The sequence below is a fragment of the Orbicella faveolata genome, unplaced genomic scaffold, assembly GCF_042242905.1.
Source record: "Orbicella faveolata isolate gen_17 unplaced genomic scaffold, um_ofav_v1 contig_14, whole genome shotgun sequence".
Taxonomy (NCBI): Eukaryota; Metazoa; Cnidaria; class Anthozoa; order Scleractinia; family Merulinidae; genus Orbicella; species Orbicella faveolata.
In genome coordinates this window covers 17584729-17602500 of record NW_028301541.1, presented here as the reverse complement: position 1 = coordinate 17602500, position 17772 = coordinate 17584729, and the positions used below count along the sequence as shown (strand labels likewise).

Genomic DNA, 17772 nt, shown 5'->3' with positions numbered 1-17772 from the left:
TGTATTATTAGGTATATAAGATTTCTCTTATGACGTTAAGTAGCGCAATGTGGGATTTAGAAAGATATGCATTTCTATAGAAACTAAAATTGGTACATTGGATTGCTGAACCTTTCACAGAGATGGACGTTGAATATGCTTGTAAACGCTGCTATAGTATCGTACGTATTTTCAGTAAAAATTTGTGTAAATTTTCGAGCAGCCAGCAACATTACACTTATCACCATTCAAATATGCAAATAACCAAACCCGACCCGTTTATCAAAAAGTTGCCATTCTTGAATTTTTTTTAGATACATAAACTAAATGGCTTATTCAAATAAATTCTTTAATAATATACAAGGTTCAATACGCCAGGCCAGTTCTTTATAATTATTATTACAGGCATTTTAAAGAGAAATTTACTGCCATTTTGTATTTTACTATTTCTAAAGTGCGCTGATAATATTTCACGTGACCTTTCTATATTTATCATAGCGTGAGACCTCCAATGAGTCTCCAATTTATAAGTTTTCTCAAGATAAAATCTGTTATGATTACTTGAACTCACGTTTGGTGAAAATCACTTTGTTTGATTTAAAAAAAAAAAGATATATAAAGTACATCTGGTACACTGTACCATTGAATCTCTATACAGAGACGAACATTGAAGTATGATATTCAAAGCTGATATAATGTCGTAGGAATTTTTTACCCAAATTTCGGTTAATTGGCGAGCAGTCCGCCAAATTAAATTTACCAGCATAAAAAGATAAACATACTGAAACGTTCTCACCATTGGAATCTTCACGGCCGTGGAATTGCGAAGGAAGGAAATTTTTTCACCAGGGCAGCGAGGTGTACGCACCCTCTACTTCGTGATATTCCGTTTCAGAGCCACATTGAAATTGGTAGGTGTTCCGCCTTTTCATATGAGCAGAAGAGAGGGATTTTTTCCGAATTTAAAACTGAAGAATGTACGTCATGCAATGTGCCTGCCTCTACGGTCTGCATTAATAATATGAGAACCTGAACCGGAAGCATGTCTTCAGATAACGCCGCTTTAGATATGAACATTTCGGTTCCTTTCTAAACGTTACAAATTATAGGAGATGTGATTTGCTGTTATTAGTAATTTTTTTTGGACTACAAAAGCATTGCTTTTCTTTACATGTGCATCTTAACTTCATCGCTTTATAAATTCTAATATTTACTAAGCGGGAACTTCCGGTTAGGGTCAACTTCCGTCCACGCATAACTTCCGTTTACGTATAACTTTCGTCCACATCTGCACCATTACAATAGCTCATTCATGGCGCATGCGCGTCATTAATGAGCTAAAAATGATCGAATGTGTATCATTCTTGGTTTGTAAACAACAATCTGAGCATAGAGGAGCTAAACACGGTCAACATTTAGACCTAACATTGCCATCAAACAGATTCATGCTCCGATTCTAGACGAAATCATGGTAACAATATAACAATATACCGTAATACATAAATATAGGACCGCGAGCAGTTCATTAAACAGCACTTTCGTTATGTACACGGCCACGCGCCAAAGTAACGCGCCAAATTACTCGAAACTACAACCCAATTTCCAGACTAAAAATGTAATAAAATAACTGAAATGCATTCTAGAAACCTTGTTGGTGAGAAGAAAAACCCTTCTGTGGCTCGAGTGCTGAGCACTGAGAACTGAGCCTATGAAGAGTTTCTGCAACAAGCTTTAGACGAATCTCATGTTCCCTCTTCGATCGAACGTAAACAGAGCTCACTTGAGTTCGCATTCAAGAAATTTAGGATGAGTTATCGATTAATTATTGTTCGATGTAGGAGTACAAAACTCCAATCCTACCTCGTAATTTATATTTTCTTTTATTATACGTTGTCTGAAGTTCTAGCAACTAGATTCATGTTCGTGAGCGGATCAACAAATGGCCTGAAATCTCGTTCATGTTGAAGCGGCGACAACGGAAGCGCAGTTTTCACTTGAAAACGCGCGCCAAGCCAACCATGGTGGAAACTGCTAGCGGATTTTTCTGTCACTGAAATACGAAGAATCATATCTCAGTTCTAAATGCCTTGGTCCTAAAATGTTTTAGAAACAGGAAAGAGTGAAGGGCTGTAGTTGTATAGACAATCGAGGAACGGGATGGTTACCCGTTCGTACCCGTTCGGTGGGTCGCGCGTCATATATTTCCGAAACAACTAAGGAAACGTTAATTGCTACAACAAAACTTTCCCAACCAACTTCTATTCACGTTTTCAACACCTCGCGGGTCTTTTTTCGTGAATAATAAGTAGGCTGCTAAAAAATTGGGTCACAAAGACATTGCTGAATCGTATCACACAAATTTGTTGGGTCTATTATTTGAGGTTACTCCCTAAAGGATCAATTGATCATTGCTTTTATTCATGTGGTGGCTCCTAAAGGAGCCGTTTGTTTCGTGAAAGTGTTATCCACTATATGCTCAATCTCCACGGATTCGGCGGGTCAACTCAATGTTCTTGGGTGATTGTAGGCAGCGCTTCTGTCAACTACCGATTGATCTAATTATACACCCACCCTTTGTTGTATACCAAATAGTCTTTAATTTGGGAGCACTTGTTTGAGTCCAAACGCGAAGAGTCGATCGCTTTGCCAGGCATTTCCTGAAAAAGTTTACAAATGAAACGACTGTAGACACAAGCGGTGGACCAAACTCAGGCTACATGACATGACATGACATGACATGACATGACATGACGTGACATGATATGACATGACATGACATCATATGACATTACTTTATTTTTTGAAATGCCTGGCAAAGGCTGTGAGCGATGATCATGTTGGGTAGAGATCATCTTGGGTAATAGCGAACATGCTTCACCTTGGGCTGACACCTTGCCGTGGTGGTGAAGCTTGTGTGTCTTCATGACCCGGAGAGCTGTGCCGGCGGGGACTTTGTTCCCTGGCAGGTCTAACCATGCCGGATTGGTCGAAGGGTAGAGGCCAGACGAAGAACAGCCCCTGGTCCTCCAGGTTGGGGGTTGGGCGGCGGGCTGATAACCCGCTCCCAGAAAATGCTATTTATTACAGAAACCGAAGCTAGAACTACCACTGCACCCTATCGGGAAGCAGGGGTAAAAGATGTTAACACCCGGTTGGAACAATAGCGAACATGGCAAAATTAAAAGACTTTCTATTACGGGCTTGGAAAAAATTCAGAGAATTCAACAGTTATTCTAGATGCTTTAAGCAAAATCTGAGCGGTGGGCCGCAATTTGGGTGGAAGTGAGGTGATTTTGCAAAATGAGAAATGCTTGAAACTGACCTATTTTGGCCTGCTCGCAGGCACTCTTTGTTTGGGCGTCTTTTACTTCGCTTCAGTCGGTAACTTGGTTGATAATCGACATCAAGGGATATCAGAAATGTACCGAAAATCACTGCAGATTATTCGCTAGACGTGTGATGCCACAAGAGGATGTGAGCCATGTTTTTTTGCTAGTTTTTTAAATGCCACGGCTTGTGGCCAGTGTGTGTCGCTAATTGAACTCGGCCGAAATTCACTGAGCCTTTTGTATATCGACACGTATAAACTGTAAGAAAATGCTTTGTCAGCTTTGCACTTACAAGAGCTAGGGAAAGTGTATGGAAGGAATGGAGACATCAGTAATTGACGAAAGACTTTCGACTATAGAGATCATAGACACTTTTGATTTCCAATCTGAATTTTTCCAAGTAGAGTTCCGGAGTGTCTGACACCGTGCTCTAAATAAAAAAGCCATTTGCTTTATGCTAGGAAGGTTTGTTTTGGTTTATTTCTGTTGCAAGATATGTTTACAGTTCACTGAATATTTTCTGTTGAGGTACAGGGTCTGCATTGTTCTGTTAAGGAAAAGGATTTCTTATTGATTTCTTGATTCCTTGTTGACTTAACAAGCCCAAAGGAGGCATATGCGAGTTTATACATCATAAACTAAACAAGACGAGATGACATCAACGGATCTCAAGCCACTTTACTAGTTTCGTCTTAATCATGAGTCCATGTTTTTCAAGTCTTAGGTTTAAAAGGATCGCAATTTTAACCTGTCCACGTTTTACAATTCTCCAATTTTACTTCTCCGCGTTTTACAAGTATTGTTTTTACAAGTGGTCGTTTTACAAGTTCGCGATTTTCAATAGCCCACGTTTTACAGGTCCATGTTTTACTAGTCCTGTCCATCGTTTTAGTCCAGTCCAATCCCATCTTTCCAGTCATCATACGATGACGTCATCCCGCTCAAAGTCTACTTTTGTTCTTCCGTAAAAGAAGAGTTTCGATTTCGATCTCGCTTAGCGATCTGTACCTGGTCGTGATTTCTTAGAGCTATTTGAGGACGTCTAAACGGTTCCAGTGGAATCTGTAAGTTTATTTTCTGGAATATGGAAGATCTACAGCCAATCTCTGATGCGGAACAAGCTGCTTTCTGTGTGGAATTAGTGAAGCGGCTTAACATGCTGCGAAGACAAGATCATTTATGCGACATAACTTTGGTGACGAAAGATGGCAAACAATTCAAAGCTCATAGAAATGTGCTTTCCGTAGCAAGCCTGTTCTTCTCCAAGCTTCTTCAGAGCAACATGAAAGAAAATCGAGAAGGGATTGTTCGGTTTGAGGAGATCTCGGGTGCTGTAATGGAAGATGTTTTGGAGTTCATCTACACAGGAAGTGTGGAGATAACTCAAGAGAATTCGAAGGATCTTATCGCTGCAGCGAACTTTCTTGTCATTCCGATCTTGAAAAAACTTTCCGGGCAATTTCTAGAACGACAGATATCCAAATCAAACTGCATTTCAACATTTTATTTTGCTGAGATGTACCAGTGCGACGAACTGATCACCAACACCAGAAAGTTCATCCACGAGAACTTTGCATCTGTTGCAGAAATGGATGAATTCTTAAACTTGGAAGCTAAAGAAGTCGAGAGGTGGATTTCAAGCGACGAAATTTCAGTTGCTGTTGAAGCAGATGTGTTTAAGATCATATTAAAGTGGATCGAACGAAGCAAAAGCGAGCGAAAAGCATCGTTTGAACAATTGTTTCGTCACTTGCGGCTTTCCTATCGCGTGACTTTTTATGGGATGTCGTGACAAACAAGCTCGTGCAAGAGAATTCTGATTGTTTCAAGCTGATCTCCGAAGCTATAAAGCTGCCTGGCTGTTTAAGTGAAGAAAATTTTCGACAGTCGCCGAGAAAAGGGCTTGAAACCCGCGTCATTGTTGCTTGTGGAGGGCAATACACTTTCTGTTATCTCCCAGAGAAAGACGAGTGGAAGCGATTAGCAGACGGGTTGTCAGAGAGAGACGAGTACACTCAAATGATAAACCACCGTGATCAGTTGTACGCCTTTCCATTTGACGGTGAGGCAGAGAGGTATGATCCTGTTCTTGATTGTTGGTCTACTTTGGATCACTTGAAGTGTCCCACCACAACTCTTTGTAAGGTGACTCTTGTTAGAGGTGAATTCTATTCTATAGATATCGATACATCATCCAGAAAATCCACTATCAAAAGATTCAATGCTGAGCGGTGTTCATGGCAGACGGTTTTGTCATCTCATGAGGGCTGCAGGGCAGGGTCTTGTGTTGTTGCGGCTGGCAATCATCTGTATGTTTGTGGCGGGAGTCTAGAGGATGACTTCGCTTTGAAAGCTGAGAGATTTGACACTGTAGAAAACAAATGGGAGGAAATTGCAAGCATGCAACAAGCAAGAGCGTACTCTTTTGGTGTGGCAACTGAAGGGAAGATTTTTGTAACCGGAGGGATGAAGAATTGGGATTTGTTTTTGGAAACCTGCGAGATGTTTAACATTTCGACAAACGAATGGCAGTTAATTGGAAGCTTGAAAGTTCCTCGCGTAGACGGCAGTATGGTTTGTCTGGAGGGAACACTATATGTACTGGGTGGCACAAATGTCTATGACCAAAGTGACTTGAGTGTTGAATGCTATGACCCTACAGAGGACAAGTGGATTGAGAAGACAACCATACCAGTGAATCTGATCTCCGAAGACGATGAATATGGAGATACCTTCATCGGCTGTGTACTGAAACTCTCCAAAGGAGTATTAGACAAATTTGATGTTATTAAGGAATAGTCACGCCGGATATAACGAGAGCAGGTCGTCGGGTCAACCGGCCTACGCGTTTTCTCGGTGAGATTTCATCAGTACTTGAACAATGCCATATCTCCTACGGGCAGGCTTAATGGAGACTGAGACAGAGTGAAGTCTGGGTAAGAGTCAGTTGTGTCTCTAGCTAAAAATTTTCAACATTTTACTGGAAAGTTTCATTTCAAGTCTTCCATTTCCTGCGACCATTGTACAGTAGAATTTATAAATATATTTACATAGCGAGATCGATGATATTCAGTGTCGTTCAGCTCAAAGTTACAAGACAGGTACAACTCTATTTTCAAAGCAAGAGTGCCTGCTCAAGATTATCATTTGTCATGCCCAGAGCCTTTGCTTTTACGGTCAGCGTCAAGGGACAAGCGAGGGCTCTGGAAACGAGATTGACAGTAATTGAGTTTATAAAATTTCACAAGAGAAGTTAATATGGTAGAGGAGTTAAATTATCACTGGTCATAACAAGATCGCTTACAAGCCGAAATGTTGTCAGTGCGAAATTTTGACCACTGATGACGTATATCGTTGTTGAGTACAGACAACACTAAACCACATTCGATTTGTTAAGTATTTGTGTGTGAAATGTTTGAAACGTAGATGAAAACCAACCAAACGAAGAACTGAGCACGACAAAATTTTTATCACAAGTAATATTGACAAATTATTTAAATTTTATAACTTATGAGCGTGCATAGAATGGTTGTCTTAGTGCAATTATCTGATTGGTCTCTTTTCTAGATATTGTAATTAGGTGCAGAATATTTTAGATTTTCTGTTCGCAAACTCGTTGAATAGAAAGTTAGACGAATAATTCAGGATTTAGGAATTTTTATATATATTTTTATTGATTTCATTAATAAGTGAGCGAATATAAAGTAGACTATGAGGAACTCATTAAGGTTTATTTCTGTCTAATAAAACGTTTCCACCAAAGGTAGCAGTGGCAGATCTAGGCCCCTCTCCCTTTATTTCGGGTAAAAAATAAAAAAAAATCACAGAAGGAAGAAAAGCCGCCCCGTCACCCTTTTCCACCACTCCCCCCCCCCCCCCCCCCTCCTTAGCTAAAGGTCTGGATCTGCCACTGGGTAGTCACAATAAAAAGTATATGTGGTAGGCAGATAATGTAACAAAGAAAAGATAAACTATGAATTAGCACATTTAAAAGATATCACGATTGCAAGCAATAAGCAAGAGAGCCTGGCAGCAGGCAGGGGTAGCCTTGTTTTCTTAAAAGTGAAATTCTGAAAAAAAGCCATGCTTGTCCAAGTATGAATAAATCAACCAAGCGACATCTTCGCGTTCCTTATTATATCTTAATACTGTCCGCCATCGTCTCCACCATTGCAGCCCCCAACTATTGATACACAGAAAGCTGTGCAGTACATTTTATTGGGCTCATCCCTCTAATTTAATTTTAGACATGGATGAAAATGAGTGTAAAGCCGCTAGGGCTGCCACACAAACAAAATATTGCCTCACCCTATTGGCTCCTTTCAGACTCTCTCGAGATTTGCTGTGACTGATCTAAAAATAATTTATGAGAGATTACCTTAGAAATAAGGCCTCTATGGTCGGTGGAATTAAAGGGACACTGCCACTATTTTTAGCATGATTTGGAAATCTCGAAAAAAAAAATCAACTTTTGGCAGCTAAACAATAATGGTTTATTTTGTAAGCAGCACTTGACAAATGAATAGAACCCATTAGGAAGTGAGGATGGCTAACGATAGCGAGGATGGAAATGGATTGTGATGTGGATTTTTTAAAAAAAGTCAGGATGTCAGTTTTTTTTAAAGGTTCAAGTTTGGCTCGAAAAGCATTGAAATTTTGCGAAATTGTAGCTCCAGTGTGGACTTCCTTCAAGAAATTGCTTTTAATCATTTAGCAAGAGCCAATTAAGTTCTTAGTAAATAAATTCAGGGGCCATTTCATGAATTTATAACAACTTTAAGCAATTATATCTTGACAGTGTCGATTTAATTCTTCCCTTTTATCCTATCTTGACTGTGTACATCTGCTCACTCTGAGGAGAGTGTGTGGCTGTACAGTATACAGGCAAAAAACACACAGACACCCTGTTCAAGAAACTAGATAGTGAAACTATAGAACCTGTTTTAGGCGAAACACCCTAAAAACTCTACCTGTTGAACAGATCGTCCCTACTTGGGCCAAAATATTGGAGTACCCTCCCCCTCTTCCAAGGTGAAAGCTCTCCTCATGACTTCATCCCTAAGTTTTCTTTTGTGCCCCGTCAAACATGTACACAAAATGTACTGTTAATCATTGTTTTGTTAATTTATCTATAGAGAACTGTGAGACAATAAGTGGTTTATATGTAAACTGTTTTAAGAATTACTTCATATTAGAAGATTGCGATAAGTGAAAACCAGAGCAACAACCCAAGTAGGAGTGATCCGTTTTGTGTAAGAGATTATCAAGTTAAGAGAGTGAATCCCCCATATAGGCCTTATACCCAAGGTAATCCCTTTTAAGTTATTTTTAGACATGGTGGCCAGTTCTTCCGATGCGAAGATTGGAAGAACTTGGGCTGCCCACGTGATGCGTGGACAGCCCAAGCAACTTTTTCGAAACTACCTGAGATGAAATGGTGGGAAATTTGGTGAAATTTTGACTTTTACAAAACAATTCATAGCACTGCACTCTTAGACGTTTTTTTTGTTCGGGTGGGCTTTTGTTTGCTTTGTGCTCATTTGGTTGTTCATTATTTTGTCGTTTACTCAGTCAGGGAGTTTGCAAAGAAAGCTCTACATTGAGTTTGATTCCATTAATGCAACTTCATTTGGTCAGGGATACATGGTCATAGGCGTACGGGCACCTTCGGACTTGGGGAGGGGCGTGGGGCGCGGTGACTTTCTTGCCAGAAAAAATTATGCAATGCTAGCTGGGGGGCTGCTGCCCCCTTCGCCCCCCAGCTCGTACGCCTATGTACATGGTCCCTATTTTTCAATTTTTTGGGGGGGTTTACGTGTTCAGCTTTGGTGCGCGCATGTAGGATATATTGTTTATCCATTTAGCTGTAATGTTACTGATGTGCTAATTAAACATATCTTGGCTTGGCTGACCAAATGCACATATTCATCAAAACCTCAGAGTGTGTTCAATTGTCTACATGTAGTGAGGGCAAAATATGTGTAGATAGTATAACTTAAATAACTTATACATGTAGCTTACGTATTAATTTTTGACATGTTTAATAAAAAAATTTATAATAATTAATGGGTTCACCCTGTAGTCCACAATGATCTTAGTGGAGAAAAAGAAACACATCAATTATTGAAGTTGAATTATAAAATTATTATTGGAAGCCTAAATATAAGTATTCATCAACAAAGTGTTATTTGTACCATTTATGCCAGAGGGATTTTGTCATTGTGAATGTTGCAATTTTGTGGTAGGGAATAAATCTCATATTCCTGTGTGCTGTTCTTAATACTGTACAGCTGTCATACCTTTAACTGTATCTTTTTACAGTCACTTTTGGGAAGTGTCCTAAGGTTGTGTAGAATTCCAGTAATTTTTAAAAGGTAGTACTAATAGTATATTTTATGAAAAGAAACTGAACTATTGATGGATGTACAGCATAAAGGCAAATGGCAATGTACAATAATATTATGTTATAAAGTACATGTACAAATTCATGTCACTACTAATTCAATTGTAAACATTGTAACAATTATATAGATTTAGCTAAGCTAAAAGTGGAGTTCCTGGGCTGGGTTGCTCAAAGACCGATTAAGCTAACCCAGGATAAGCAAGAATTTTGATTTAAGTTTTGTAACTTTGTATTGAGGTTTTCTGTTTATGTCTGGTCTTCCGTTTTGAGTTTCAATAATCTCAAACTACATGAAACATAAGCATTGAACAACATTTGTATACCTTTCAAACAACCAAGCCCTGATTAACAAGTTAACTGGCTTGAGCCCACAATCCAATCGAAAACCAGCACTTGTTCAGTAGTCAACTTAAAAAAAAAATGTGACCTTGATGAGCTCTAAACCTGAGCCTGTGATATGGTCACGTGATACTAGTCAGCAGATACCTTGTTTTGACAGCTGTCAATTGACCATAACATGGATGTCCAATATCATACATGTACGATTAAATCAAGGCTGCATGACTTGGTTTTAGCTGAAGTATGGCTGCCATGTTCCGTGTCATTGGCATCGTTATCAAACGAGACCAAGAATTTTGAAATAAAATGAGTTGTCCAATTATCCAGACCCCTAATGGTCCAAATCACCTTCAGAAAGCTACAAGTCAATCCAATTTTTTTGCTAATTTAATTTGTTACTCAGATCCCAGACCCAAAGTGCTTAAACGATGTGTGTGCATTTTACCATATTCAATTTCAGTGAAAAAAGTTACAGAACATTTTTGAAATTGTCGAGGAAAAGGTTGTTGTTATTCATCGTGGTAGATGCAATAATAAAGTGTATTATCGTTTGTCTCACGATGTAGTCACTTGAGATGTAGATCGCGATGTTTCGACTGCTTACTGCTAGTCTTCTTCAGTGACTGTGCAATCAGTCGACCTTATCGCCTGAAGAAGACTAGCAGTAAGCAGTCGAAACGTCGCGATCTACATCTCAAGTGACTACATCGTGAGACAAACGATAATACACTTTACTATTGCATCTACCACGATGAATAACAACAACCTTTTCCTCAACATTGACCAGAAATATGGGCGCACAGCCCTAAGGTTGATTCGTCGACATGAGCGTTGCTCACGCAAGCTCGCACGCTATACCAACCATCTCACCTTTCTCACAAGCTGTATTAAGAACCACATTGTTCCAAGAGATCTGCAAGTTCGGCCGCCAGTTCCCACCAGAGGCGCACGCAGAGTCGCTGAACTAGCATCCATGAGATTCCTGAGGGAAAGAATCAGACTGACGCAGAGAGCCAAGGCAGATACGAAGAAAGAAGCCGAATCAACAGCACAGAGCATAACATCTGCTCTTTCTGCGGATGACGCTGCAGAGGTACTCGACAAGGTTAAATCCACTACCCAGCGAGTCTTTAATACCACCAAAGACCGTCAACAGCGCAAGTTTGAGAAACTTTTGCGAGAGAAACAGTCTTCAGTTTCTCCTACAACTTTTGTTGACAAAACGAAGTGGGTTATCAACTTGTCATCCAGGACCCTTAACGAAGCTGAGGTGTCCTTACTGAAGAAAGGTCTAAATTTCGCCGTGACTCCTACGAGCGTCCCAGCCACCGAGATCATCGCCAAGATTGAGTCAGCAGTCAGGCCACTAGATGCGGAGCGAGCAGACACAGTCAGGAGATCCGTCAACACCATCCTTCAACAGGCACAACCACCCACGCCCAACATCACGAAGGAACAGCAGGAGGCTCTTAAAAGCTTAAAAGAGGACAACTCCATCATGGTCCTTCCGGCCGACAAAGGACGCGCCAGCCTAATCCTGGACGCTGACACATACCACGCAAAAATGTCGGCGCTAATTGATTCCGGACCGCACCAGCTGCTCAACAAAGATCCGACAGACCGCTTGACCCGGAAGCTATCTGAGAAGCTGCTAACCCTGAAACGGAGTGGACACATATCAGAGGAGGTTTATAATAAGATCAGACCCCGACACAAACAACCACCTAGGATCTATGGTTTGCCGAAGATCCACAAGGCCGACACACCGCTTAGGCCAATTGTGTCGTGTGTCAACACCTTTGCATACGACCTGTCTGCTTTCTTGGCTAACGTATTATCGCCTCTTGCAGGTAACTCGAACTTCACAGTGAAGAACTCAACTGACTTCGCCTCCACCATCGCCAGTGAAGAGATCCAGGACCACGAGATCATGGTGTCTTTCGACGTAGAGTCACTGTTTACCAACGTACCGATCGAGGGCGCCGTACAAGCCGCGCTACAAAAAATGGAGAACGACGCAGGCCTGGCTGACCGCACGACACTTACACCAGTTCAAATCGCGGACCTCTTGAATTTCGTATTAAGATCTACGTACTTCCAGTACAACGGATCGATTTACGAACAACGAGACGGCACAGCCATGGGGAGCCCTGTATCCGCGGTTATTGCTAATCTCTACATGGAGATATTTGAAGAACAAGCAATAGAGTCCGCACCTTGCAAGCCTAAGATCTGGAAACGCTACGTAGATGATACTTTCACCGTCCTGGATCGGGATAGAGTTGACGCCTTCCTGCAACACCTGAACAGTCAACAACCATCAATCCGTTTCACCATGGAGATCGAGAACAACAATAAGATCGCCTTTCTCGACACGTCAGTTTATAGAGAACCTGATGGCCGCCTTACCACCAGTGTCTATAGGAAACCAACACATACTGATCAGTACCTAGCGTATGATTCACACCACCCTCAGTCAGTAAAGCGCGGTATTGTGAAGTGTCTGTACGACTGGGCTAAACGTCTCGTCACCAAACCATCAGTAATCGCTGGAGAGAAGAAACATCTGTCATCTGTACTTGTTTCTAACGGATATCCCTCCTCTTTTGTACAGAAGATCACAAAGGCACGAACAACCCCAAGAAGAGAGCCTGTCGCGGAATTTAAATCCACCGCCGTTTTACCTTATGTCCAAGGAGTTTCGGAGTCTCTCCGCCGCTGCCTAGAACAACAAGGCATTCGCACCGTCTTTAAGTCCGACACGACACTTCGGTCACACTTAGTGCGACCAAAGGACACCGTCAACCCGGCTAAACAAGATGGTGTTGTCTACAGGATTCCCTGTGAGTGCGGCAAAGTCTACATCGGGGAAACAGGGAGATCTATGCAGGAGAGGATCAAAGAACACGACAGGGATATATGACTCGCCCGTACCCAGATCTCCGCCGTTTCTGAACACTCCCACGAGACCGGCCACTATCCTATCTGGAATGAGGTCAAGTTTATTGATTGAGATCCTCACTGGTACACACGTAGGGTCAAGGAAGCTATTCACATAAGACTTCACCCTAACAACATCAACAGGGATAGTGGAATTGAAATTCCTGGAGCATGGATACCCACGATCAAGAAACACAACAACAGGAGAACGGTACAACAGCGGACCACTGAGGGAACAGCTACTCGCCGGAACAATGGAACAATAGGAGGATCGAAATGCACCAATCACAGCCGACCTTATCGCCTGAAGAAGACTAACAGTAAGCAATCGAAACGTCGCGATCTACATCTCAAGTGACTACATCGTGAGACAAACGATAATACACTTTATTATTTTTGAAATTGGATTAAAAATATATATATGTGGAGTGGTTGTACAAAAATCACTCTTGGGAAAAAATATTTCTAAATAAAATATTCCCTGACATGTTTTTGTTGTTTACATGTGAAATTAGCTACATCGGTTAGATGCAAGACACTTCAAAAGGCATAATGGTAACCCTAAAGACACAGCATTTACAACAGAGCGATTCTAAACTACATCCTTATTCTAGATCTACAGAGGGAGCCAAAAAATTTTTTTGCTAGAACGCAACTTCTCCCACTTCATATGAATGTTCTTAATATAATGAATGACGCCTTACAAACAGCCCTATACATTTTAAGCTTGCTTGGCAAGAGGAGAGGAGTGATGTGACTTAACAAAATCTTTTATGTTGTGCTTTCTGGTTGTGACTCCCGCAAGTCAAAACTACATAATACAGAAATACCACAAACAACCTGCTTGTTAGTGGTTCAAGCAGAGTTTCCCATTAATCTACATGTATTCTCAAAACACAGGAAACACTATTTTGCAAAGAAATACTTATTACAGTCAAACTTGCAAAACCGTGAACACCTAAAATATGTCTGGAATGTTTATTGTGTAACAACCAATCACGACTGACAAGTCAGATCGTCAATCACAGAAACCACAGAACATGGATGCAGTGCATCGGTCACAGAACTATAAATACATGTATAGTTTTGGTTTTCGCTTTGTCCCAAGATACACCCTCTGTCTTTACTGATTCCTGAAAGTCTAAATAATTGCTATCCTGTTGTATCAAGAACCACAGCCAGTATTCAGTTTGTGCATTTTGGAAAACAAGAATCCCGATGCATACAGTTACTCAAGCGAAACCATGGTTAATTTAATTGACACAGCTATAAATAGGGATGAATATAAATTAAAAATTTTGGTGGTTTCGCTAACCTTGGTATCATCTTTGGTTAAACTAGCGACTCAATTTATTTTAGCAAATAATTACAATCCCTCGGGCTCGGTGGTTCGGTGATCTAAACACCTTGGAAAGATTGACCACGATAAATGCAAATGTTTGCTAATTTTGCAATTAGTTGTGGCAAATAGTAAACACCTCAATTTTCCACTGTTCCTTCCCAAATAAATTTGCACTTGATTCACATATTACAAAATATAATGGAAGAGTTCTATTTTCATCAATATCACTTGTCGCTTTTCATCATTATCAAAATTATTATAATGAAACGAAATAATGAAAGTACTGATTTGCATCGTTTGCGCTTGAGTGATTCAACGGGCGCCAGTCGTGTCAGCCCAACACATTGGTTTGTGAAAACAGTTTTCTCATGTTAAAGGGGAACTTAGGCCTACTTTAAGAGAATTTTATATCAATGATTATATTACCTGGAGTATTTTGGTTGGCATAAATCTTACCCACGTGAAATATTTTTATTAAGAAATCGATCCAAAGTTTCGTGAATGACTCGCCATCTTGACTTTGGAATCGGCAGGTAGATTTTGCAGGGTGCAGGGTGCAGGTTGCAGGTTGAAATGTAATTATAACTGGAAAACCGCTGGCACTTGAAAGAACGTACAGTTGGTAGAATTACCGTGACTGTTACATGATGCTGTTTACCGTCGCTCAGAAAGGTGGCTTCCACCTAAGTGCCAAACCGGCCGAAGCGATGGGAGGAGAGTATATTTCAATGATTTTAAGCCTGCAATTAATTATTGCTTTTGAAGAAACATCTGAAATATCATCTGAAATATCTGCTGAATTTGGTTTCTTCCCTGTGAGTAACAAAATGAAAGCACACTGAGCTTGCGCTAGTATATTCCGTCGGTTAAAATCTTATATCATTTCATTTCTTTATTTATTTGCTTCATTTGTGATGGCAATCTTCTGTTGTTGAGGGAAGACTCGAGCCAAATCTGGAATCGATGGAGACATCTGTGGAGCGGCCATCCACATGGCTTTGAAGAGATTTCACCAGTCTCTGCGTGTCGATCGATAAGTACTTATAGCGGATCGATCGTGTTTTCGATGGACATGAGAACATCGCCCAAACTAAGTGCGATCACAAACATGTTGGGAAGCGTACGAAGTCTCTGGTTTCTGTACACGGCGTAACAAGGTAGAAGATTGCCAAAGAAGGCCTAAATATTAATAACAGCGTGTTTTCACTACATGAAAGAGGCGAACTACTTTATGTAAGAACCCCTGACGAGTATATAGGTTATTAATTATTTTTAGTCCCAGCGGTTTTTCAGTTATAATTAAATTTCAACCTGCAACCTGCACCCTGCACCCTGCAAAATATACCTGCCGCTTTGGAATGCGGGAGCTGAAACGGTCAGCGGAACGTCGACTGACGTCATATCGTGAAACACGATTGCTCGGATAGCACGAGGTTCGCGGGCTTTTCAGTCGCAAAACTCTAGTAGCTCAGCTCATGAAATATTTATGTCGTTTTGTTTCCATATAATCTCGCTGTGGAATAGTGATAATGGTCCACTGCTGGGTGCCTGGTTGTATTAACCATTCATCTAAGACGTCTAACATAAGTTATCATCGCATTCCGAACGATAAAGGAGTACAAAAAGCCTGGTTAGCGAGGATCAGAAGGGATAATCTTCCTCCATTACAAAACTGTTATGCGTGCAGTGAACATTTCACCGAGGATTGCTTTGAAACGGACTTGAAAGCACAGTTAATGCCCGAGCTAAAGGTCAAAAGACGTCTTAGACGTGATGCGATACCTTCGGTGTTTTCTTTTGGGCCTGAACCGAAGAAACCTAGAATAAGTAGCGAGAGTCGTGAGAGCCGGCAGCGAGCAGAAGAGTTACGACAAGAAGTGAGTGTCGAATATCGAACTCAGACTTGTATTTTTCTCAAATGTAATAAAATTTCCTGACCTAAAATTCTTGTCTAGTAGTCTTTTGTTTCCTTTATTTCTTCAAATGGCACTATCCTCATCAGTCGATCGATTGACGGTGAAGTGTTACGTAGTGTATTTACACTAGTTGTATTCATTTGATTGCTGGGTGGTATTTTCTTGTTCTTACGATTTTTCGAGCTGTGCCGCAAAGCACTGGTTGTATTGATTTGATGGCTCTGACTAAATAAATTCTCAGTCAGTGAGTACCTTGATATGCATTTTAAAATGTCAAATTCTTGTTCTTAAGATTTTTCGAGCTGTGCCACAAAGCACTCCAACAGAAGGAGCTTGCATCATTATTGAAGAACCAGCTGAGTCAGCCAGTTCAATGGCAACCAACCCAGGGAATTTAAGTGTTTCTTCGCAAGATGCGAGTACTCAGTGTTGTGTAGGAGCAAGGTTTGTGATCACTCGTTCTGAGTACACACAAACTGATCCAGTAGTTTCAACGCCAGTGCCACAGCCAGTCAAGACTTTTACTGATACTGGGACACAGGTTGAGATAATCAGGGAATCTCCTGATGGTGCTAACCCTGGCCCTTCTGGTCACAGTAGCCATGTAAAAGATGAAAAGGAAAAAAATTGTGGGGGAATTTACCCTGGCTTTCGACCTGTTGATTGTTATAAATTTGACAAAAAGAAACAGGAATCTCGAAACTCTCTTTGCTAGTATTTAATTAGCCTGTAACAGCAATTATCTAATTTTTTGTACAACTGAAATAGAGGATTTATTTTGAGACCGGTCATGAAACAAATTTGCTCCGTGACCGATAGAAACTCATCTGTTCCTGTGGTTTCTGTGGTTGAAGATCTCGCGCGTGATTGGTTATAACATAATAAACATTCCAGACACATTTTAGGTGTTCACGGTTTTGTGAGTTTGACTATAAGGCTCTCCAATAACTGTATAGGTACCATGCACTTCAATTGTACAATCTTATAGCTGTGATTGGCCTTTTTAGGGACTAAACATCATAAGAAAACAGTCCTAAGAAAATACACGTGCTGATTGGTTTAAAATCCTGTTTCTATAACTCAATAGAAACACAGAACTAGCACAAGCTGTTGACGTAATGAGGGCACGAGCAAAGAGAATTTGCATTATTATCAATATACGCGGCCAAATTGAAAACCGCCCTCTTGAAAACACGCGCTTCGCGGGCCGCAAATGACTCCTAGCGGGCCGTTAATGTATTAACGGCCCTGCAGCTGATTGGTTCTCGGTTCATCATCCGATGAATATTAACCAATCAGGTTACGTTTATTGACGCGGGAAAACCATTCAGGTGCGAACAGCTTGCGTAGTGAACGTTTGCCGTTTGGAAATTTCATTTTAAAATGGAAGAACTCCCAAATTTTCAGCTTTTTTCTAGTCAAAACTCGGACTTAGACAACGAGCAACTGGATGAGATTGAGCAAAAAGCTCAAGCGAAAAACACCAAGAGAGCAACTGAGTGGGGAGTAAAAAAGTTCGAGAAA

General features: G+C 40.7%; 1 protein-coding gene and 1 pseudogene across 1 annotated transcript; both read left to right on the top strand.

Annotated features, from left to right (window-relative positions):
* The first annotated feature begins 4273 nt into the window (after positions 1-4273).
* On the top strand, positions 4274-7279 carry LOC149114317 (kelch-like protein 11; annotated as a pseudogene).
* Positions 7280-10336: 3057 nt separating this feature from the next.
* Positions 10337-16963, top strand: LOC149114316 (uncharacterized). The gene is made up of 3 exons (XM_089286053.1): positions 10337-11900; positions 15857-16209; positions 16541-16963. Exons 1-3 carry the CDS (start codon positions 10802-10804, stop codon positions 16961-16963), a joined length of 1875 nt encoding a protein of 624 aa, XP_089142179.1. The 5' UTR covers positions 10337-10801.
* The last annotated feature ends 809 nt before the right edge of the window (positions 16964-17772 follow it).